The sequence below is a fragment of the Panthera onca genome, chromosome C1, assembly GCF_046562875.1.
Source record: "Panthera onca isolate mPanOnc1 chromosome C1, mPanOnc1 haplotype 2, whole genome shotgun sequence".
Classification (NCBI taxonomy): domain Eukaryota; kingdom Metazoa; phylum Chordata; class Mammalia; order Carnivora; family Felidae; genus Panthera; species Panthera onca.
In genome coordinates this window covers 202,006,931-202,030,931 of record NC_138346.1, presented here as the reverse complement: position 1 = coordinate 202,030,931, position 24,001 = coordinate 202,006,931, and the positions used below count along the sequence as shown (strand labels likewise).

At 49.1% G+C, this 24,001-nt stretch overlaps 1 protein-coding gene across 1 annotated transcript; it reads right to left on the bottom strand.

Annotated features, from left to right (window-relative positions):
- Positions 1–10,017: 10,017 nt before the first annotated feature.
- On the bottom strand, positions 10,018–22,276 carry TRIM63 (tripartite motif containing 63). The gene is made up of 9 exons (XM_060623928.2): positions 21,963–22,276; positions 20,930–21,102; positions 17,934–18,102; positions 17,069–17,164; positions 15,678–15,911; positions 14,906–14,928; positions 14,429–14,553; positions 11,551–11,622; positions 10,018–10,596 (listed from the first exon to the last, which is right to left on the bottom strand). The coding sequence occupies exons 1-9, from the start codon at positions 22,119–22,121 to the stop codon at positions 10,586–10,588; spliced, it is 1,062 nt and encodes a 353-aa protein (XP_060479911.1). The 5' UTR covers positions 22,122–22,276; the 3' UTR covers positions 10,018–10,585.
- Between the last annotated feature and the right edge of the window lie 1,725 nt (positions 22,277–24,001).

Sequence of the window (24,001 nt, the reverse complement as noted above, 5' to 3'; positions counted from 1 at the left end):
AACTGTCGAAACTGACCGATAGGTAGGTGATACTATTCCCTCTACTTTTCCATGTTTGAAATTTTCCAGAATTAGAGGTTTAGGGAAAAATAAACCTCTTCTGGTGGTTCTAATGCAGCAGCCTATGGAACCGTGTTGAAGATTCATTGGAATAACCCCTCAGAAGACTGTTTCCTCTCTTACAGCCTGATCTTAAAGGAATCTTTTGATCAAGAACCCTTTTTACCACCCTTAAGTGTTCTGGTTTGGAAGGATAAGCAGAGCACTTTGTGTGGCAAGGTAGAGATCTCATTTGCAATCAAGAGATACCTCCCTAGAATTTAAACTTTAACTGACTACTAGCCTTGACTGCCTTTCCTCCTCTCTCTGATAAATGATGAGATAGTGGACTGATATGCCTGTTTCTCACGTTATCAGTAACCTGGAGAAGAAACCTGGGGGCAGAATATGGACAGGTTGTAATACTGATTCTTGTGATTTCAAAATGATGAAAACCTCTCTCTTTCTGGTTTCACATTCCTTTGGTCTTTTATAGGAAGACACTTTAGGACTATAAAGAAAAGCAAGTGTGTGACTATCAAAAAGACAGGAGAGGGGCGCCTGGGTGGCGCAGTCGGTTGAGCGTCCGACTTCAGCCAGGTCACGATCTCGCGGTCCGTGAGTTCGAGCCCCGCGTCGGGCTCTGGGCTGATGGCTCGGAGCCTGGAGCCTGTTTCCGATTCTGTGTCTCCCTCTCTCTCTGCCCCTCCCCCGTTCATGCTCTGTCTCTCTCTGTCGCAAAAATAAATAAAAAACGTTGAAAAAAAAAATAAAATAAAAAAAGACAGGAGAGAGGCACCTGGATGACTCAGTCGATTGAGCAACTGACTTCAGCTCAGGTCATGATCTCGCCATTCCTGAGTTCGAGCCCCGTGTATGGCTGTGTGCTGGCACCTTGGAGCCTGGAGCCTGTTTTGGAATCTGTGTCTCCTCTCTCTCTCTGCTTCTCCTCCACTTGCGCTATGTTTCTCTCTCTCTCTCTTTCTCTCTCTCTGTCTCAAAAATAAATAAAGATAAAAAAAAAAAAAAAAAAAAGACAAGATCATGGCTACCTCCAAGGAGGGGGACACATGAGGGCTTCTATGGGCTGGCAGTGTTCTTTTTCTTGACTTGAACAGTAACCACACAAGATTTCGTTATGGGATAGTTTATTAAACTCTACAGCTTGTTTTGTTCAGTTGTGCATAATGTGTTACACTGTGTGTCTAGAGGCTGCCTTTAGGCAAACAGGTTTGAGTGACGGAATGTAGAAAGGGGCATGGCAACCACCTGGCTGAATACAGACAGGTCCATCAGGTGACCCACCTCAAATATCCATAGGCCCTAACCTGACCAATGAGCTACTTACAACTAGGCCCGGCTATCAAAAAAGGGGAAGATTCCATATGTCACCATACCTCCTCACTTTTCCCCTTTAAAAACAGCCCCCACCCACTGCCTCCTTAAAGACAGCCTGTCCTCTGCTGTCCTAGCCACCACTTCCTTGCAGGTGTATTCAATAAACTCCTATGACCTTTGTTCTGCCTCAGGTGAATTCTTGTCACCTTGTGGGCCACTGACATCCACCCAATCAGTAACCCCACATTTGGGGACCCTCATCTGATCAGGAAAGACACCCCCATTTAGACACCACATTTGGTGGCTCGTACGGGGAGATTTTGTAGCGCCCTCGCACACATTTGGGGGAACACTGCACAAGGAGACTTTGCCAGTCTGAAACTCTCCCCGGATTCTCCAGGAATTTGTCGGGACTTTCCCTTGGTGGATCAACTCTAGCACTCCTTGGGGAACTGATGGACCTGGGCAGGGGTTACTGCTTGGTGAGGATCCGAAGCTGGGAGACAGAACCGGCTGGACTGCCCTTGTCTGAAAATGTGAGGGATTTCCCCCTCAGCTCTTTGGAGGGACCCTTCCCTCCCTTTCCTTTCTCTTTTCAGCCGTTGTAGCCTAACCCCAGTACCTCCCAGACAACCGAAGCCCTCTGGTTAGGGTGGCTTCCAGGTGTGTTCTGAAGGTGTGAGAGTGAACAGATCAGACTGCTCATGTTGGTAAAGGCTAAGGACCCCTTTCCAATGCCTTCTCACTTTGTCCCCAAGGCCTGTTCCCAAAGTCAGGTGCAACTGGCTGCTCACTCAGAGCGAGTCCACACACCTTATGGACTCAGGTGGGACCTTTCCCGACACTGGCTGACTCTCAGCCACCTCACTTCTCTCGGCCTGTGCCCCTTTTCCTGTGTTCCCACAGATCCAGCATCATCTTGATCTGAAGGCAAACATGCTCCTAGTCCAAGTGGTGAGTCCTCCCCCTCCTTTTTTCCACTCAGTCTGGACAAAACCGTGTCTGGCTCTACTTGTTACCAGGGGACACCCCAAAAGGAAGCGCCATGCTGTTTGCTTCAACCCCTTTCCATGGTGGGACACCACCAGAAAGGTCAGTCCTCCTGTTATAGGTCCAGTCTGTTTCCAGGTCAGCAGGATGCCCTGAATGAAATTGAGACCACGCATGGGAGCTCCATTCCCTCCAGCAGGTCACTCCTTTGAGAATTGGCAGCCAGTCTTTCCCACTATGCAACCTCCTCTCTTTCTTTGGACTCACCCTTGGGCTGTGTTCTGAAAAGCTGGAACAAATTTGACAAACTCCCAGATCAAGAGGTATAGCCCTCTGACAGAACTGTTTCTTCTGATACTATTCCCCAGCTTGACCTCCTTTGCTGGAGCTCCAAATGGTCGGGAGTTCCATTTGGGTCTTGCTCGGTTTCATGGCCCTAAATCGGGACCTTGACCTAAGAGCCTCTTGCAGAATATGTTTGGCTGCTAACCAGTCACCTCTTGAGATACTGGCTACTGACTCTCACTGTTCCTCCTTCCCGTAGACCCAGGTTATTCTGGCTGTATGTGGGGGCTTTTCCCTCATTCGTTTCCTGGGTTAACAGCTATGATCATTAGAGCCAACTGTGGTTAGTCTACTTAGGGAAGAGGACCCTAAGGAATATTCCCAAGCAGCTGCCGAAACTCCTTTTGTTTCAGGGAAGCTCCCTGTCCTCTCTGGCCTGAGAGGAACTGCCTATTCCTTCTTGTTGGTGAAAAAACATGGCGTCTGTTCATCTATCTGACCTTATCTGCTCATCTGGCAAGCTTTAGAATGGGGAACCCTCTTTCTCTCCCCTCTGGCAGCACTTTCACCTCTTCTTCCCTCTCCTCCTCCTGTTCCTGCACCACCGTGGGTGCAGCCTGAACAACTGGTTCGTATACCATTTTTGGTGCTTATGGTGCCTTTGGCTCTTCCTTCAACCCTTGCTGTCAAGGAGCAAAGAGCACCCCCTTGGACTTACACCCCTCACTTCAGATTTCCCCACCAGTGCCCCAGGTAAAAACTGGCAATGGAGAACAAACTGCTTAACTTTTAAGTGGACCAAAGTGGAACACAATTCAACATTTAAACTAATTGAAACTTATTCTACCAAGGTTTGCTGAAGATCAAATAAGCTCATGTTAACTCTGTTGCAGTTTGTCAGCAAAACGATGGCTTGTCTCTTTCAAAGTTTTCATGGGGAATTGTTAAAATCGTTTTTGGTAACCTGAAACTTTAAAGTTTTGCTTGGATGATAGATTGGATTGAATTCATTGGACATCTAGGTCTTTTCCTAATAGAATGGAGTGCTAAAGCATTGATTACTGAAAGTAAGCTTGTGTTTTTCACTTCTTATTGCAGAGGAACTAAGGATATTTGAGCGTGTTGAAAAACATGCTTTGTGCTGAATTGATTCATAAATTTTCCACCTAAACAATTCTGGTGTAACAATTCACCATTGGTCACTACTTAGTTTTCACTGGAGACTAAGGTTCTTTTTTTTTTTTTTAATATGAAATTTGTTGTCAAATTGGTTTCCATAAGACTAAGGTTCTCTTAGTTCAAAATTCTGCTAAATGTATTTAAGGCTGATGGAAATAAGGGGGGAAAAAACTATGTCGGAAAGTAAGAAATGTGTAAGAAAGATGTAGGGAACGGGAATATATTTTTGTTGAAAGAAAAGAAAGTAATTTTGTCATAAAATGAGACTGGTTGTTTGGAGAGAAATGGCTTGGGACAAAACCTGAATGCAAAAGAAAGTTGCACAGGGTTTGTGAAGGGAAATCTTTGGAACGGAATTTTACGTGTGGTCAGGATGGACTAAGATAAAAATGAGTGAATTTTAAAGGGGCACCTGGGTGGCTCAATCAGTTTAGTGTTCGACTCCTGATTTGAGCTCAGGTCATGATCTCACTGTTCCTGGGATCACGTCCTGCATCAGGCTCTGTGCTGACAGCCTGGAGCCTGCTTGGGATTCTCTCTCTCCTTCTCTCTCTGCCCCTACCTTGCTCACACACTCTCTCAAAATAAATAAATAAACATTAAAAAAAATAAAGTACACTGGTATAAGACTGAAATTCTGCTTTCGCTCTGTTAAAAAGACAGTTTTCAGGGTGCCCGGGTGGCTCAGTCATTTAAGCACCTGACTCTTGATTTCAGCTCAAATCACTATCTCATGGTTCATGAGTCTGAGCCCCACGTCAGGCTCCACGCTGGCGGTGCGGAGACTGCTTGGGATTTTCTCCCTCTACCCCTCCCCTGCTCTCTTTCTCTCTCTCAAAAATATATAAATAAACTCAAAAACATAAAAAGACAAAGTTTTCTTGGATTGTTATCTGCTCTTGATAAGAAAATGTGAACAAAGTTGTTTTTTCTTTTCTTTGCCCAGAAAAACCAGTTTCTATGTTTTATGTTTCTATGTCTTTATCAGGTCTTTGATGATCTGTAATTCTATTTAGGCATGGGGTTTAAAACTTTCTAAGGTTTTTAACAACCCAGAGATTCAATGTGTCACAGAAATAACTGAATTTCCTTGTCAATTCCATCATAATAAACTCTTGTATCAGATTGTTAACAATGTCCATTTTGGAGTTCCTTGTATTTATAGTTATTGTTCTGATGCTCTTGAGAACCATGTTTCATCTTCAAGGAGATTCATAAGGATGTTGACAAATATAGGTATTTGGTATCTTTAAGTTCATAAAATTTAAATGGTTAAGAACTTCCAGAACTACCTAAAAAGCTTCATTCAAACTGAACAAAAATTAGTAGCATGGAACTAAATGATCTGAGGAAAATGATTATGGTTTTTGTGACTCTTGCTTAAAATATTGCTGGCTCTCTAATGTTTTCTCTTCCAGATTAAGGAAACTTTCTCATAAGATATCTATGACTCACAGAAATGTGATAAAGTATTCATTTGTGAAACAATTGAAGCCTTTAATTTTTCTGTCTCTACCTGAGCCCTCTGAAATTCAAAAAGTCTCAGTAAGTATTCTTTCATTTATGACAAGCATAGTTATTTACATAAGTTCAATAAGAATCTTTTCTCCTTATAACAGGACACCATTGGAAACATTGGTTATTTTACAAAGGCTTTGACTAGACTTTCATATTTGAGAGAGACATACATAGTTCAGATATGACCAGACAGCTTTAAGGAACTAAGATTGACTTTATTGAAACATGAATCCAATAAAGCCCCTTGGAACTAGGTTCTTTTTTTTTTTTTAATGTTTATTTATTTTTGAGAGAGAGAGAGAGAGAGTGGGTAGGGTAAGAGAGAGAGGGAGACACAGAATACAAAGAGGCTCCAGGCTCCGAGCTGTCAGCACAGAGCCTGATGCAGGGCTCCAACTCACGAGCCATGAGATCATGACCTGAGCCGAAGTCAGCCGCTTAACTGAGCCACCCAGGTGCCCCTGGAGGCTTAATAAAGCCCTTTGGAAATGTTGGCCTGATACCTTGCTTACAGATTTCCCAGGAGCCTTTAGCAGGTGAGTAAAGAATGTCACTTCTGGCAGGTGCAGGAAGTTTGGGATATTTGGGGGACCTAGAGAAGAGGAATTCACCCAAATCTACAGGTATTGCAGGCACGTCTGATGGCAAGTATTTGGCTTGGCTTCTGGCCTAGAAAGGCTACTAAGAGTTCAATTGAGATTCCTTATGAAAAGTTCCAGCAAAGCAAATTTTGAAAGATCTTTATGATCAGTCACTATTCTTGTTGAGTTTATGTAAATAATTAGGCCAAGTCTGTTAAAATTGGACTTGTTTTTTGGACAAACTAGTCTTGATTTGGCTATCTCAAGAAATAAGGGTGATTTTATTTTTTTATTTTTTTCAAGTTTACTTTGAGAGAGAGAGAGTGCAAGTGGAGGAGGGACAGAGGGACAGGAGGAGAGGCAGAGAGAGAATCCTTGCTGTCCAGCACAGAGCCCGATGCAGGGCTCAGTATCATGAACTCTGAGATCATGACCTGAGCCAAAACCAAGAGTTGGAAGCTTAACTGACCGAGCTGCCCAGGCACCCAAGGGTGATTTTAGAAAGAAAAATTACGTTTCAATAACACACCTTTATGGATGCTAAATTCTAGTTCTGATTGTCTTTGAACTTTTGTGTTTGTTGTTTGCCTAAGCTAGACAGCTTGAGGTAAACTTCAGAGAGAAATTGCCACAATAGCTCATGATTAGACAGTCTTCGTGCTTGGTATTCTGTGGGGATTACAACAAGACCCCATGGGCATATGATTTTTTTTTTAAGTTTATTTATTTTGAGAGAGAGAGTGTGTGCACATGAGCACAAGCAGGAGAGGGGGAGGGGAGAGAGAATCCCAACAGGCTCCACGCTGCCAGCTTGGAGCCTGACATAGGGCTCAATCTTGTGACTCTGGGATCATGACCTGAGCTGAAATCAAAAGTCCGACACCTAACCAGCTGAGCCACTGGGGTGCCCTGACACATGATTATTTGAACAGCTGGAAAATGGAATGGCTTCCCCGACAACTGTGTAACTCACATAGCACCTTGACCGATGCTGTGTGGCTGGGATGACAAAATCCCTCCTTAAAAGCCAGAGCATACCCACGGCATGGGGTTAACTATGGACTTATGAAGATAATGGATGGCCCCACTTTCTTTACGATTGGATTGGATGATGCACTTGGGGAAGCCCATACCCCCAGATGAGCCTTCCCCCACTTGCCAGTGATTCCTCGTAATTAGGATATTGTTAAGGCTAGACCTCAAACAAAGAGCTCTTCTTGATGGTTTTATCCCTTAGCCATATTTGAACCGGGAACTACCTCTATTGATAGAAAATTGCAAATAGAACTTTAGCCAAGCATACAATGGCCATCTTTAACCAAGCCCAACTCACAGTTATCCACAAATTCAAAAGGTAGCCCTCCAAAACCGATGATCCTTGATATCCTAACTGCAGCTCAAGGAGGAACCTATGCTTTATTAAAACACAGTGTTATGTATGTACTCCAGATTACCGCAAAAGTATGACAGGGTTACTAACCGACATAAATACTCACATTGGCGCTTTAAACGATCTCTCTCTCTCTCTCTCTCCTTTAATGATTGGTTCAACTCCTGGGCTGGAGGAAGATTTTTGTCAACTATCAAAGGGCTCTTCATTGGGCTTCTTTTTCTTTTTGTTATTCTAATTACACAGTATGTTATATCCCTAGGGCAAACTGTCCCCACCATTAATGACCATCAAAACCATTACAACCCAAAACCTGATCCCTCTTTCTCACATAACATACATCCAAAATTTACATCCAGGGATTGAGTGTATCGTGACTCTTTGCAGGACAAAAAGCTACTCGCACCTGTCAGGACTGGACCCTGTTGAGTCCTCCTAAACACTCCAACAGTGGAAAAACTTCACGGCTTCTCCGCGTGGATCCATCTTTCTAGAATCGAGGCTGCTCTAGCCCCAGATGAGGAACCCTTGGCTAAGTACAGCTCTAAGCTGGTTGGAGATCTACACCTGTTATTCAAACCAGACTCGGGTGATACACACCCAGAGGCCTAGAAGCCCATGAATCCAGCCTATCGCCTCATTCAATCTCTCTCATTCAATCATTCTATATTGTCCTTAGAAAAACTCCCTAAATACTTTCCTCCCAAAACTCTCACATGATTTCTCCTTCCCAATTCCAAGACTTCATTCTCAACCGTTTCTTTCAGGGTGTCCTTTCCAAATCTACTTGATCAGAAATCATAACTTACCTGGAGTTTCCCCCCAGCCTTGATGTCCTGCTCTCACAATACAATCCTCATCCCCTTTGGGGGCTAATTTTTGTCTTTCTTATCATAACCTTTTGGTTTCCACCTTCGGGGCCATGCATCCTAAGGATGGTTTTCCTGGAAAGAAATCTGTTCATGGCTATCCTAACTCCTTCCCTTCTTAGGGCCCCTGGCCTCAATATTCCTACTCCAATTACTGGTCCCCCTCTCTTTAATCTCTTTATTAAATTTGTCTCTTCTAGAATCCAACAATTCCATATACAAATAATGCCTCGGAGCACCTGGGTGGCTTAGTCGGTTGAGCGTCCGCTCTCGATTTTAGCTCAGGTCATGATACCAGGGTTGTGGGATAGAGCTCCGTGCTGACTGTGGGGTCTGCTTGGGATTCTCTCTCTTTTCTCTGCCCCTCTCCTGCCCACTCATGCACTCGTTCGCTCTCAGATAAAATATTTTAAGTAATAATAATAAAAATAAAAATAAAATACTTTCTGTAAAGTGAGCTCCCCAGGACACTAGTTCTGGAGGATGTCACATGAATGAATAAGTTGGAAAATGCTGTGTTAGGTATTTAATTTACAAAAAAAAAAAAAAAAAAAAAAAAAAAACGAAAGAAAAAATGAAGAGGCAGTATTTCAAACACCATGAATCAGATGGACCAATCATCGTCTAGAGTTATAGTTTCCTTTATGACAGGACTGCTCAGAGCCTTTACTTTGCTGCTGTGTTCTGAATGTCGTAAAAATGGGACATCCTCGACAGCGTTCCTCAGATTTATAAGTTTGCAGGGCTTCAGACCCAATTAATGTGTCTCCTCAGATCCGCTCAGCTTCACCTCTCTCCTAGCCCTTGGGCCCCTCCGGCGGCGGGGGTGGGGGTGGCTACTTTGGCCTTGGTCATTACCTCATCCCCTAGCACTGGTGGCTGGCTGCCTTGGCCTTCCCCGGATGAAGTCTGGTGGGCTCCAGCAGAGCCACTGTTGTGCCCACTGCAGTGGGACCAGCACCCGTGTCCAACCCGACTGGACCACTGGGGCTCTGCTTACTCCACCACCTGTAGGCCCAGGGGTACCCGGCCTCCCCCGAAGCTGCCCCAAGGGGTCAAGTGGTGAAACCTGGAAGTTCAAGGGAATTAACCCTCTGGCAGGCCACTTCGATTCTGAGACAAGAGACAAAATTCCCTCGTTCTTCCCTCTGATGAACTGCTTTGAGCCGTATTGTGTTATGACCTGCTAGAAACATCTCACGTGACTGAGCAAGGGGCGGGGGTGGGTGGGGGGTCCTCTTGGTGGAGCTGTGGCCAGCTCAGCTATGTGACACTCTGTATTTGCTTCCCTCCTTTCCTGCCTCATTTCTACTGGTTCTCATTCTGGCTGCCCTGGGATCGCTCCTAGACTAAAGCATTTTTTTCTAATGTGTGTTTATTTATTTTTGAGAGAGAGAGAGCAAGCGGGAGAGGGGCAGAGAGGGAGAAGGAGAGAACCCTAAGCAGACTCCGCGTCATCAGCAGAGACTGATGCGGGCCTCGAACTCGCAAACCATGAGATCATGACCTAAGCCGAAATCAAGAGTCAGACGCTTAACCGAATGAGTCACCCGGGCACCCCTAGACTAAAGCATCGAAGCTTTCTTTGCTTCAGTCTCTGAAGAACCAGAGGACAAAGCATTGAACCTGTTTCTCCGAGGGGATTTTCCACGAAGCTCCCGTTGGGAGATGCTAATTTAGAGAATTCCTTCTTTGTCGGGTTGGATATCTAGCCTGGCCCTTACTGTCTGCCTCCTGCTGCACGTTTTCCATCCGTTCGTTTGTCCAGCCTCTCCGCGCTCCCCTCTCGGGAGCAACGAGGCGAATGAAACCCCAGCTCTTACGGTAATAACAGAAAGAGAGTGCTGTGCGTTTATTGAAACGACATATAACACAAACTCAGTTGCCGTCCCCTGTGTCAGGGACAGGCATCGACACCTGTACAGTACAGTATCCCTTTCTAGGCCTGCGAGTGCCACCCAGCCCTCCCTCGGAGGAAAGGAAGAGGGCAGCTGTGTCAGCCCGGCTCCCCTCCCCTCTTCCTAACAACAGCCAGGCCCGCGATGACCCGGCATTATCATACAAAAGTTCCTTTACAAAAAGCACCAATTGGCATACATATACAAGTATATACAAAAATCACATTTAAAAAATGTACAAAATACTCCATTTTGCACCAACGTGGAAAAGTGTCCCGTGTGGTTGTTTCAAGCACGTTTCCAATTCTGGTTCAGTGGCTGCTGGTGGGGGTCCTACCGCCAGTCCCTGCTCTCTGAGCAGAGAGAAGATACACCTTCCCATTGCCCCTCCGGGGGCCCCGACCCCTCCCACCCTGGGCCTGTCACCAAGGCAGCTGGGCCCATCCCCACCCTCCCCAGTCTCTCTGCATCTAGAAGGTCTCTCCCTCATCCAGCTCCTTACTGGTGTCCTGAAAGAAAAAGACCGGGAAACACAAGGTGAGACAGGGCACAGGGGGATCCGGGGCTTCCCAAGGCGCGGTGACAAAATGATCAGACTCCAATTCCGGCCTGGCCTCTCCTTTTTAAACCCAAACAGAACTTAGTTGTCAAAACACCGTGGATAGCCCATCCAATGCAAAACTCCAGAGTAGTATCCCATATTTTTCAACTGGATTGGAATTTAGTTCCAATAGTAAATTGGCTTGAAAAATAATTTTAGCACACATGTGCTAATTAGCAAACATGTCCCTTCTAGGTGCCAGACATTGTGTTAGGTGATCATCTAATTTACTCTCCACCGTAACCTTTTGAGGTCAGTAGTATTTTGTCCCCATGTACAGATGAGTAGCCCAAGACTCAGAACGTTGGGAACAGGTCAGGATTATACTGCCAGTATGGGGCGCCCGGGTGGCTCAGTCGGTTGAGCGGCTGACTTGGGCTCAGGTCATGATCTCGCAGTTCCCAAGCTCAAGCCCCGTGTCATGCTCTGTGCTGACACCTCGGATTCTGTGTCTTCCCCTCTCTCTGCCCCTCCCCTGCTCACGCTCAGTCTCACTCGCTCTCTCTCTCTCTCTCTCTCAGAAAGAAATATTTAAAAAAATTTTTTAAAATTTCAGCATTCTGCTGGTCAAACAAAACACCTCAGTGCCAAGCCTGGTGTCTGTTACACTGTATTGCTCTCCACTCAGGAAGGTCATTTAGATATAAAATGGGAGCTTTTTATTATGATTAGGTTTTTTTCTTTCCTCTCTCTAAGGTTAAAGGGAACAGGACTTTGCCTTCACAAAGGCGTCAAACACGTATTGGCATCATCGCCCTATATTGGCATCATTCCCAGGGTCCCGCGTGGCGTTTTACACACCATCAGGACTTCATGTTGTTGAATGAATGAATGAATGAATGAAGGCAGATGGATGTCTTACCTTCTTCCTTTCCCTCTGTGGACTCTTCCTCTTCCTGATCTTCTTCATCAATGAACTCTTCCTCTTCCTCATCTGTACGTGACAAAGAACAATCGTATTAGGATGAGGCCGGTTCCTCAGAGAAGCCGCTCGAAGGGGCACCAGGCAGGAGACCGCACTTCTCCAAGCCCCTCCCCATGCCCCCCCTCCCCCATTAGGGCCACGTGGCCATGCAGCGACATCAGTGGCCCCTGAGGTGAGGAGCCCGCCAAGCCTAAGCTGCAGAGAGCCCTGCTTCCTTCCTCCTTCCCCCGGCCTCCTCCTCCTCACTTCCCACAGCCCTCCAAGGGAGAGGGTTCAAGACGCTCCTTTGCTCCGGTAGCAACAGCGGCTCCTATCACTTGACCTACCAGTGACCAGAGGGGACTTTGGGAAAGCACACCTTGTGCTTGGGCACATCTCTCAGTTAGACAGGTACGTATCACCTGGAGAGAATGGACAAAAAACTCGAATTCTCAGGGATCAGAGTCCTTGTCTTGAAGGAATTTGCTCAGCCTTTGAAATCTGCTTGCCTAGCACTCCCTGTCCGGGTTTCCTCATTCCACAGCCTACAGAGGGGTGGCTGTGTTGGTGGGGGACACTCCTGGGGCCATCCGCTCCAAAGCTCTCTGGAGCGAGCCCCAGACAGGCGGTGACTGAGCCGCAAAACCTGTGTCCTCACCTTCCCATTGCAGGACATTGCCTCCAAGCTCCACTAATAGGGGACGTTTCTGTTCTCTACCCCCCTCGCCCGAGCCACTTCCTCGATGCTTTGGGGCCCTGAGGGGATCACCGGAGAGCCAGAGCAGTTGTCCAGAGTGTGTAGGGAGAGGTTTGAAAGAGTTCATGCCTCCAACAGGTCAGCCCAATTTCCAGCTGCGTAGCTGGGGGTCTGTGCATAACCCAGGGGTTTCTGTTGGTTTTACTGTTTAATTATCACAATGTAACTACTCTTAGCAGCCTGTGCTGGGCGCATATTATGTGCCAAGTGCCATGTCAAGCCTAGATGCATTGTCTCAGAGAATCCTCACCAGGGTCTTGGGAGCCAGATGGCCCTTGATGGAGTCCACAGGGCTACTTACTAGCCTTGTGGACTCCAGCAAATTACCGACCCTCCCTTGGCTTTATTTCCTTAACCACAAATGGAGATGACAACAGAAACTACCTCATGAAGTTCAATGACAGAATTTAGGTCACAGGCTTAGTGCCTGGGACATAGAAAGTGCTCGATAAATGCACTCCCCCATTTATATACCCTCAGTATGAAAGACCTGAGCCTCGGGGCGATCGTGGAAGGCAGCGTGGGTCCCACAGTGTCGTGCTGTTCACACAGTGCGATCCACTCGTGACTGTCTTAGCTTAAGGAGGGTAAGAGTGGAGCAGATGATCCACGGTCATGGACATGCCCAAGTCCTTTGGCATCTCAGCTTCGGGATGCATTTGGTCCTTACCCGTGAACGTGGTATTTTGGGGTTCTGAGCACAGATTCAACACCAGATTCTACAAGCTTGTGGGAGAGGTGCCAGCTCTGTCTTTCTCAGTTGGTCAGCGGAGCATCACCTCTCAAATCAATACGACATTCAGCAAAATTGGATCCACTCTCTTTCTCTGTTGCTAAATAGCTACCTTGCAGCTGTGTGACCTTGAGCAAATTATTAAATCTTTGCTTTTTATCCGGTTTCCTCATTTTCCCTTATTATTTCTCCCTTATTATTGTTACGATGATGCTGCTACAATTATTATGGATACTCTATGACAGAGTAATTACAAACAGAAATGAGGATATAATACAGGTAAATTAAGGTGTGTGAGTATCAGAGATGTAGCATTAAGAAGCTGAAGCGAAGACCAGCTTTAGGCAATCACTAGGACCTGTCTAGTATCTGACAAGCTGCTCTGTGTTAATATCTTATTTGTTGCAACAGCACCATGATGTGGTCACTATTAGTAGGTCCGTGGCTTTTTTTTTTTTTTTTTTAAGTAGGCTCCATGCCCAACATGGGGCTTAAAGTCACAACCTTGAGATCAAGAGTCCCATGCTCCTCCAATTGAACCACCCAGGTGCCCCTCATAGGCCCATGTTCAACCTCATTTTGAAGTTAGAAAATGCAGCTCAGGGGCACCTGGCTGACTCAATGAGAGGAGCATGCAACTCTTGATGTCGGGGTCATGAGTTTGAGCCCCACGTTAGGTGTAGAGATTACTTAAAATAATAAAAATTTAAAAAGAAAGAAAGAAAGAAAGAAAGAAAGAAAAACTAAGAAAAGAAAAAAGAAACTAAGAAAGATAATGCAGCTCAGAGAGGTGGGGGGGTGCTCACCAAAGGTCACACAGATAACAAGTGGTAGAACCAGGATTTGAGGGGCACCTGGGTGGCTCAGTCGGTTAAGCATCCGACTTCGGCTCAGGTCATGATCTCACGGTCCGTGAGTTCGAGCCCCACGTCAGGCTCTGTGCTGGCAGCTCAGAGCCTGGAGCCTGCTTCAGATTCTGTGTCTCCCTCTCTCTCTGCCCCTCCCCCGTTCATGCTCTGTCTCTCTCTGTCTCAAAAATAAATAAACATTAAAAAAAATTAAAAAAAAAAAAAAAAAAGAACCAGGATTTGAACTTAATCTGCCAGACTGCAGTTGCCATGCTCTTTCTACTGCCCCATGCCTCCGTGCAGTGGATCCAGACATAATTTATCGAGCACCAATTATGTACCAGGCACTGTGCTAGGCTCTGGGCTCATCCAGAAGTTGGCTATATGAGTTTGAGAGTTTGCTAGCGTATCTGCCTGCACACGGGGCTCAGTAGAAGGGAAGCAAGTTTCCAGGGGTCCAGCGGGAAAGTACATGCATGGCACAGCCACCTCCTTTACCTGTCCCAAAGTCGATGGCCCTCAGGGTGTCTGCTATGTGCTCTAAGTCCAAGGTAAAGTAGTCCATGTTTTCAAAGCCCTGTTCTGTCTTCCCCAGCTGGCAACCCTTGGAAGCTTCCACAATGCTGTGAGGGAGGAAGAGAGAAACGGGGCGGGGGCACAGGGTAAGATTTCTGGGCCTCAGTGAAAGAAGAGGGTGTCTCAGCTCCAACCCGCACCTGTGCACATACTTGTGCCCACACCCAGGCCTTGCACCTAAAGGCTCCCCCTGGAGGGTGGAGTGTTTCCTCTCCAGTCACAAGCAGAATGGGTGGTCCGAGAAGACAGGGGATGCAAAGACCAGGAAGGCTAGCCCGAGGTAGACCCTCCCAGTAGACCTAATGCAAAGGGGGAGACCCACTGGACGGAAGTGAGAGGCCCTGGTGGGAGCTAGGAGCTGGGCGGGAGTTAGGATCAGAGCTCTAGAGAGACACTGACCTTTTGATGAGTTGCTTAGCACTCTGTGGGAGGAAAGAGAGAGAGCAAAGGTTAGGACTGCAGAAGAAGTAGCCCCAAGAAGTCAGCAAAACCAGTCACGGTGCCACAGATGGGCACTTGGTGCCAGTCCCTAGCCCCCTTGTGACCTGCTCCCTGCCCCGAGTTGAACGGAGCTTGTACCTTTTCCCTCGGTTCATGGTCCGCACAGGTGTTGGTCATCACCCTAGGACCCATCCACTGTCGTGGCAGGAAGCTTGGATTTTAGGGGTATCATTCGAAACACTCTTAAACCCCCAAACCTCCAAGATGAGAATCATACCCTAGTCACCTTTTTATACCCAATGTCTTGTTTTCTACAGAAAAATTTCCTGTATTTCCTAAGCACATACTGTGGACCGGGCTTTGTGCCTTATAAGCTGATCCTTTTCTGTCTCCCCCAACAAGCTGTTCTTAGGGCAGGGCTGTGTCTCAGTCCTCTCTGCGGCTGGCCTACAGTTGGTGCTCAACAAATGGCCTCCACATGAATACCACATTTTGTAGCTTACAAAGCCATTTCACAAATACCCTCCTATTTGATCCTTATAAAAATCAGCTAAGAGGAAGGAAGGTAGGAATTGTTGCAGGCCCGTTTTACAGACGAGGACACTGAGGCTTAGAGCTTTAAGTGGTTTGCCCCGGGGCACGTGGGTGACCAGTGATGGAGCGTGGCTCACACCTTAGACAGAACTGGTGGGTTGAAGCGACTTGCCCACACCCTCCTAGTCCTGCTCACCAAGAGAAAGATGGCCCCACCAGGCTCGTCCAGGGACTGGATGGCTGTCTCCACCAGCTTAGTGGATTTGTCCAGTTGCTCCCGGTACTGCTGGATGAGGGCCTCGATGAAGCTGAGCTTCTCCTCCTGCTCCCGCGTGATCCGCTGCAGTAACTCGCTCTTCTTCTCGTCCAAGATGGCGTACAGCACGTCAAACTTCTGGCTCAGCTCTTCCTTCACCTGGTGACTGTTGTCCTGGGGACAGAAACCTCAGAGTCACATCCTGTGGGGTCCTCCTCTCTATCCCCAGCACTTCCCTCCTGGGACGGGTGCGCTAGGAATAACAGGTCCGTGGCTGGAAGACAGAAGACAAGCTGAAGGCCTAGCCGAGGCGTCATAGCTACTTAGCGCACCAGTGACGTTTGGAGGCTGGTGTCACGGAGAAAGCTAGCCCCTTCCTCAAAAATAGACTCCAGGGTCAAGTGGGATGATGGATTCTGGGCTTCCTGTGTGCTCCCAAGCCACTCTCCTCCCACCCCCCCTCCCCCCATTTTACAACCAAGACTGGATTTGGGAAGCTCTACATCTGCAGGGGCAAACAGTTCTTCCTCTAGTGGCCTCCTCATTGAGGCTCCCTGCTCTCCGACATAGATGTTATTACATCTTAGTTTCCTTACCTGTAAAATGGGTATAATCATAGTATCTCATAAGAATGGGGGCTCTAGCATCCTCTATCAGACTGGGAGCACCTCGTGAGTAGTAACGATGTCTCCCTCCTTCCTTTGAGGCCATCCTTCACACGGCTCTTCCTCCCCTAGGAGTATGATGATCCATCCCCCCCCCCCCCTTCTCATCCCCAGGCCCCACGTCAAGTGGAGTGGAAAGTCACGGATGCTTTTACAGGGATAGAAAATGTCCTTCTGCCTCTACAGTGTCGCTACTCACTGTGTTGTGGTCCATGGACCAGCAACTGGGGCACAAAGAAATGCAGAATCTTGTGCCTCCTTCCAGACCTACTGAATCAGAACTTGAACTTTAATAGGATTCCAGGGTGGATTTGAATGCACTTTCAAGTCTGAGAAGCTTTAGTCTACAGCATGTCAAAGACAAGGCTCTGAAACCTACAAGTGCTGAATAAATACTGAGAATTATTGTTGGGATGCTCCTGAAGTCAGGAACCAGGTCTGTCTTGTTCACCACCCCGTCCCCAGTGCCTTTGGCAGGGCCTGACACAATGTTCCAGGAGCATTTGGTAAATGAGTGGATGAATGGATTAGTCGGTCCCTCCTCCACCATCCCTGCCTCCAGGCCCCAACCATTAGCCACAACCCACAGGGGAGCCTTCACCCCAGAGACCAGGCTGCACCAGGAGGCTTCAGACCCCCAGAGTCTGAAGTTCTTCTTCCCCTCACCTTGGTTACTCGACAGGAGTCCTCCAGCTGAGTGATGATGGTCTGTACTCGGTCGTTCCCCGCCACCAGCATGGAGATACAGTTACTCAGCTCCGTCTAGATGGGGGGAGGGGATGGGGGATCAGGGGAGGAGAGACAAAAATAGTCTCAGGGCCTGTCTTCTTGGGGGTGGCACCCTCACTCCCCTCTCTGCTAGAAAGAGCCTCTTGCTGAGGTGCAGCTCAGGGCCAGAGCAGAGAGCATCGGAGAAACACCGCATCCCTTATTTTGCAGATGAGGCCCAGAAAGGGGAAATGAGGAAAAAGCACAGCAACATTCTGGCAGAGGAAGGGCTTGTTTCTAGGAAAGAAGGGATGCAGGAAAGAAACGGAGTTGGAGAGTTCTAGAAGGGAGAGATCAAGAGAAGGGTGGGAGGCAGGGAAGAAGTGTCCGGAAAGAGGGGCCACAGCTTACTGCATGGACAGGATGATAGGGCTCCCACGGGCCTGGAGGCCAAGGGAGAGGGCTCCCAGCCACCCCCTGCTTAGGAGAGGTCACCAGCACAGGAAGAGGTATCTGGGCCCAAAGCACACCGGGATGTAAAGGTCGTGGCCTGAGAGGACCCTGGTGGCCTGGCCCAGGGGTCCGGTCTCTCCCCTGTGGCCACACCCAGATGCTCTCAAGTGGCTCTAAGTATAACCCATGAGCTCAGCCACCTCTCCCAGGAAGGCAGGAGCTGCTGTCCCTGTGGCCTGGGAAGTCCCTCCAGAGGGACTATTCCTGAAAGGCCGGCTCAGCAGATCTACAGGGATCACATCCACATCCTGAATCATCTGGCCATGCCTGGCAGACCCAGGCTGAGGGTAGAAGTGGCACCAGCCAGTACCTTTTGTCCCTGGAAGACGCTCTGCAGCGGGGCCACCTCACAGGCCTTGTGAGCCCCAAACACCTTGCACATGGAGCACGTGGGCATCTCGCACGTGAGACAGTAGATGTTGATTTTCTCATCTTCGTGCTCCTTGCACATGGGGTGGTTGCCCTTCTGTAGGGGCCGACTGCAGCGGAGAAGAGTCGCAAGTCACACGGTGAGCGTTCCGAGTCCCTGCCTCCTCCCCAGCTCCAGGGGGCCACCCCCAGATCTATGGCCTGAGCTCTCACTCATTGGCTGTTCCCAACCCTTTTCATTTTCTGGGGACCCAGAACCAGGAAAGCCGGGGACACCAAGTCTGTCCTCAGATCCTTGGCCCCAAACTCTGGGTGATGGAATTGCCATAGGACCCTGCCAGTGCAGGACATGGGAAACGTTGTAGAATCCCAGAGTCAGAACCGGGGACATTTTTGAGAAGAGGAAACTGAACCCCAGAAAGGTGCATTGACTTGCCCAAGGTCACCCATCAAGTCAGGGCAGGGGAGGCAAGAGTGCATTAATCTACTTATAGTCCCCGTAGCTCTTGGTTACTACAGGCCTGACCTGAACAAAGCAATTTATACTCACGGCCTCACTGAATTCTATATTTAATCCACCAGACTGTAACCTCCACCACAGCAGGGAAACCCGTCTATTCTCTTCACCCCGGAATTTGCAGGGTACGGTACGTGTCTTGGAGGAGGTGGTAATTCAACAGGTGGAGAGAATCTATCAGTAAGTATGCCGTGAGGGTGTCATCAGGCTCAGAGGAGGAAGAAATGTGCGCGCCCCAAGTCACCCAATCAGAAAAAGGGCAGCCCAGGGATGACCAACAGCCCAGCCTGAGCCTTGGCTTACGATCCAGAAAGTCTCTCCAGCGTCTAGTTTTCTCCTTCCCAAACACACATTCTTTCTCCCTTGGTCGTTTTCTTTACTTAGGGACTCTGGCATCTTATTTGTGCTTCTCTTGGGGTATCGGTTACTTCCTACCTGAGGTTCAGTTTTTTTGGGGTCCAGCTCCTATTTCCCCAGCTAGACTACACTCATTTAGAGCCAACACCGTGTCTACACCACCTCTGCTTTCCCAGCCCCTACCACAGCAAGCATCTCATAAATGTCAAATGGCAACTGTCCCCCGTCCCTGCCAGTGCCTCACCCCTGAACAGCTTTGGACAACTGATCACACCCCCAGACATTATTGTCTCCGCTGGTTCTTAAATCAACCCCTCTCCAGACTTGTCTTTTTCCGTCTTTTAACCCAGCGCCCTCCCCACCCAACGCCGGCAGGGGTCACTCTCTACCCACCCACCCAGGGAATCGAGCTCTGGAATGGCTGTGGCGGCAGAGGTGAGGGAAGACCCTGAGGGTCTGGTGCCTGTGCCCACTGCCATCCCAGAAGCCCATTCTTCCAACCCCAGGCATCAGCATCTGGGTTCAAATCCAGACTGTTCCTCCATTCACTCATTTTGTGACCTTGGGCAAGTGATTTCACCTCTCTGAGGCTTGGTCTTATCCCAGAGCCACTGGGATCATGGCAGTTGTCTGCAATGAGCGTATAGAGCCTGGCGCAGAGCAGAACCCCCCAAAAAGGGCGGCTATCATTGCCATTCAACGATGTGGAAAGGTCTTGAAGGGTTCAAACATAACATGCTCTTCATAGGTCGACACTGGGGGGCGGGGAGGCTACTGTTTAGATGCAATATTGATTTCGTTATCATGATAATGATCAGTAATGTATATGCACTTTTGCAGTGCTGAACTCCAGCAACACGAGAGGCAACAGCAGTCAGGAGTGTTCACCATGGAGTCAGACAGGCTCTCTCTCCGCTTCACACTTGCTGAGGAGCCTTAGACAAACCTCTGACCCTCTCTGAGCTTCCATTTCCTCATTGGAAAATGCGGCTAAGAATGCCGTATGGATTACTGTGAGAATTAAATAGGGATCGTGCATGGAAGATGCTTAGTACTGTGCCTGGACACGGGAGGTGCTCAATAAATATTTGATATTTTTAACATTTCCCATCAAAGCCCTATTTGACAGCCACAGTAACAAACCTCACTGTCCCCTTCTGCAGACAGGGGAAATGAAGGCTCAAAGACTCACCGGAGATTCCCACAGTAGATTAGTGACAGAGTCAGACTAGCAGACAGTTCCCCTGGGCAGGGCTTTTTCTCACTGACATTGGTCTGTCACCTCTCCTTAGGCAGGACACTGCCAGCAGGCAGGCACCTGGTGACGGTTTAGGACCAAAGGATGCGAGGGCAGCAGCCTGGGAGTCTTGTCAGGTGTCTGGATTTGTAAAGATCTCCCTGGTGGCCGTCTCTCTCTGTCTCTCTGTCTCTGTCTCCCTGTCTCTGTCTCTCTCTGCCTGAGACAGAGCGCTGTTTTACAAACAGGGAGACCTGGGGCCAGATCTGCAGGGCCCGTTCCCAGCCCATTCCACTCCCCAGCTGGGAAAAAGCTTAGGTAATTGACTTCGCCTCTTTGAGCCTCAGCTTCCTCATCCGTGGAATGGGGATGATAAAAATCATGCCTGATCCACGGGATTATTGTGCAGCAGCAGGAGAAAGCATCCCCGGGGCCTGGGATGGTAGCTGTTGCCTTCGCTATGGAGAAACTGGCCGCGTTCTCTCTGGGCCCTTTTCTCTGCCTGTCACAGCCACTAGCTGGCCCCAGGGTCTTCCTCTCCCTCTCACAACTCGGCCTTCCCCTGGTTCCTGTCTCAGTCTCTCCCAGGAGGGCAGCCTGGTGTCTGGGCCCCTTCCCATTCACTGAGTGACACCGAGAGCCAGTGTTGGAGATGGGAATGAGCCACTGTTCTGCCTGAGGAAGCCAGACATGGCTCTCTGGACTGACCAGTGTGTCTCTTCCAGCCAGGGCACTGGATCCCGGGCCGATGGGAAGGAGCCTGGGAGAGCTGGGCACTGGCCATCTGGGGAGGCAAGACGGGCCCCCGGCAGCAAAGCACACTGACCTGGAACACTCCTGCTTGTAGATATCAATGATGTTCTCCACCAGCAGATTCCTCTGCAGGCCATACACTCCATGACGATCCATGATCACCTCGTGGCGGCAGGAGGGGCAGCGGAAACGGCCCCCAGACATGGACACAGACCCGACCCGATTGGTCCAGAAGGGATTTGCGGCCTGCGGGCGGCAAGGGCAGAGGTGAGGCCTGGGACAATCTCCCATCGTCCTTCTTCCTGCTTCCCTCAACCATTCTGGTCAAACCATTCGACCTGGAGCTCCCCATCCTGAGATGAGAGCCAGCCCACTTACACGGGGAACACTCGAGAAGGAACATAGCAGTCAGCGAGTTTGGGAGTCAGCAGACCTAGGTTCAAGCCACGGCTATCCTCTGAATGACTTTGGGCAAGCAACCTTCTCACTCTTAAGCTTCCATTTACCCATTCATGCAGTGGGCATTATCTCTACAGCCAACTGTGTAGGCCTCTACTTGAAAGATAGAAGAGTAAGAGAACATTTTGTAAAGGGCTGCTTCCCAGCCAGGACGCCCCTCCCATTCCTTTGTTAAGAAGATGGATCCCTTCCAGCCCCTTATTACCGGCAACAGACTTGAAAGGGAAGGTGCCTCTATTGCCCAGTGCCTCCTGGCCACCCTCCTCCTAAAGCTCTGGGCCCCCTGCCACCAGGGAGCTGGCTCCAGCCTCAGGGGTCTGGTTTCTCTCTCCTGCCTCTCCCACTTATCGCTTGAGGCATTTGACTCCTGATTGGAGAGTCAACTGCGGGCTCAGGGCAGTGGTGGGGGCTGCGGGCAGGGTGGGGAGGGGAAACACGCGTCATGGAGAAGGAATGGGGCAGCCAGAGCCGCCTCCGAGCCCCCCCACCCCCACCCCCAGCCCAGAGGCCTCTGCAGGGGCTTCGCTCTAGACGGGAGAAAACCAGCCCTGGTTTAGAAGTCCTAGACTAAGAGAGAACGGCTTTCACCACAGGAACACTGAGCGGCCACCTGGGGCCCCAGGACGGGGCTGTGCCCAAGCACTGACCTGGAAGATGTCATTGGCACACTTCCGGCAGAGGTTGTGCTGACACGGCAAGATGACCACCGGCTTGGTAAACATCTCCAGGCAGATGGGACAGATCAGCTGCTTCTCCAGGTTCTCCATGGGGTTCCCATCCTGGATCAGGCTTGACTTATAATCCATATTGTCAGGAGGTTTGGGGGTTCACCTGGCTGCCTCCGTCACCTGCCTCACTCTAAGTAGACCTGGGGTCTTGCCTTTGTCACAAAGTACCCAGCCAGAGCCTCTTTGCCTTCTTCTCCTGGCGCCCGAATTCTGTCTTGGTCTGCGGCCCCTCTGATATTTATAGCTGGGTCCTGGTCACATGAGCCCCAGGAGGGGACCAGCTGAACATTCCGATGCCAAGTGGCTGGCTGGGGCTTGAGTTTCCTCCAGGCCTGAAAGACCGGCCCTCTCAAATCACATGTAGGGATGAGCAATCACTGTTCTCCTGGGAGGAGGGTCGTAAACAAGAACAGCCTGTTCACGGGCAGGCGTGGGGGGAGGAGTGGGTACCAGAATTTCCTGCAGAAACTAGTCTTCCTCCCATACCAGCCTGGTAAGCCAGCTATGGGACCCAAGGAGTGGGCTACTGGGATTTGCAGGGTTAATAGCCGGTGATCCCTCACTGCCCTAAATCCCCTCCTCTAGAGTACTGACCAGCTCCCAAGTACTCAAGAAGAGGAGTCTGGGCAGTCCCTCTCTCTGACCCCATCCCTGAGCACAGCATGTTGCTAGAGACCTTCAGACCCCACGCCAGCTAGCCCATCCCTCCTGCGCCCACTGACCACTCAGTTCACTTAAATGATGAAAGGGCTTCCTTGAGACACAGTGCAGAACCCTTGTTTTATAGATTTGGACACTGAGGTCTAGGGAAAGAAAGGGCCTTATTCAAAGTCACTTCGAAAGTCAGTGGCAAAGCCACGAATCCTTTTCATTCATCAGACATTTTTCTGAGTACCAACTATACAGCAGACACCAGGGTGACAGATGGGTGAGTAATGCTTTTCCTGCCCTGAGAAGCTCACAGCCTAGGGAGGGACACAAGCAGAAATAGCCATCACGTGGGGCCACAAAACCCTACCTGGACACGTAGAGGTTATCCAGATGCTCCCCTCTCCTCTCTGCACAAATTTAAATTTTTCTCTATGTTTTTCTGGACATCTTCCGTGGTGGCAGATGGAAGTCATTAGAGCAGTTCCAATGACTATTTTTAAGGGAGAATCTCATGCAAAGGGATATGGGGCCAGCCAGTGTCAGGGGCCGGGACGAGAGCGGGAGCAGTGACGGCAGGCCTCAGGATAAGCCTAAAAGGCTGTAGAACATACAGCAGTGTCCAGGGTCTCATGAAAAAAGGGCGGTAGGAGGGTAGGTTGGATCACCTCAGCCTGGAGAAGAGCCTTGGAACCTTGAGACAAGGCCCAGTGAGTGGTGAGGGCAGAGGAGCCAACCAACTTTGGGAAGGGAAGAAAATGGGAGTGAGAAGAAGAGGAGTAACCAGTCACAGAAGAAGGAGAGGCCCGGAGGACAGGAGGACGAGATTTGTTGGAGATCTCTGCTGTGATGCTCCAAAAGCACCTCAAACTCATTATACCCCCCAAGCAGAGCACCTAGCTTTTTTTTTTTTTTTTTAAGAATCTTTTTTTAAGTAATCTCTACAGCCAACGTGAGGCTCAAACTCCCAACTCCGAGATCAAGAGTCACGCTTTCCACCTACTGAGCCAGCCAGGCACCCCATGAGGCCGGAGAATTTTAAGGAGAGGGTGGTCCCCTCCCCAAAATATGAACGGCTAGCTTTTGCTGAGCACTTGCCAAGTGCCAGGCACTGTGTCAAGCACTTCGCATGCGTTGTTTCATTTCAGCACCCCAACAGCCAACGACGTAAGAACTGTTCTATTCCCATTCCGCAGATAAGGAAACTCCAGGACAAACAATAAAATAACTGACATGAAGTAACGCAGATTGGGAGAAAGGGCTCTAGGATATGAATCCACATGTGCTTGACTCTACTGAACTGCAGGTCA

Excerpts from the sequence above, each read along its gene's own strand:
- TRIM63 (XM_060623928.2), bottom strand. The coding sequence starts at position 22,121 with ATGGATTATAAGTCAAGCCTGATCCAGGATGGGAACCCCATGGAGAAC. Across the intron at positions 21,103-21,962 it reads GTGCCAATGACATCTTCCAG|GCCGCAAATCCCTTCTGGAC; the intron begins GTCAGTGCTTGG and ends TGCCGCCCGCAG. Across the intron at positions 17,165-17,933 it reads GCGTCTTCCAGGGACAAAAG|ACGGAGCTGAGTAACTGTAT; the intron begins GTACTGGCTGGT and ends CCCCCCATCTAG.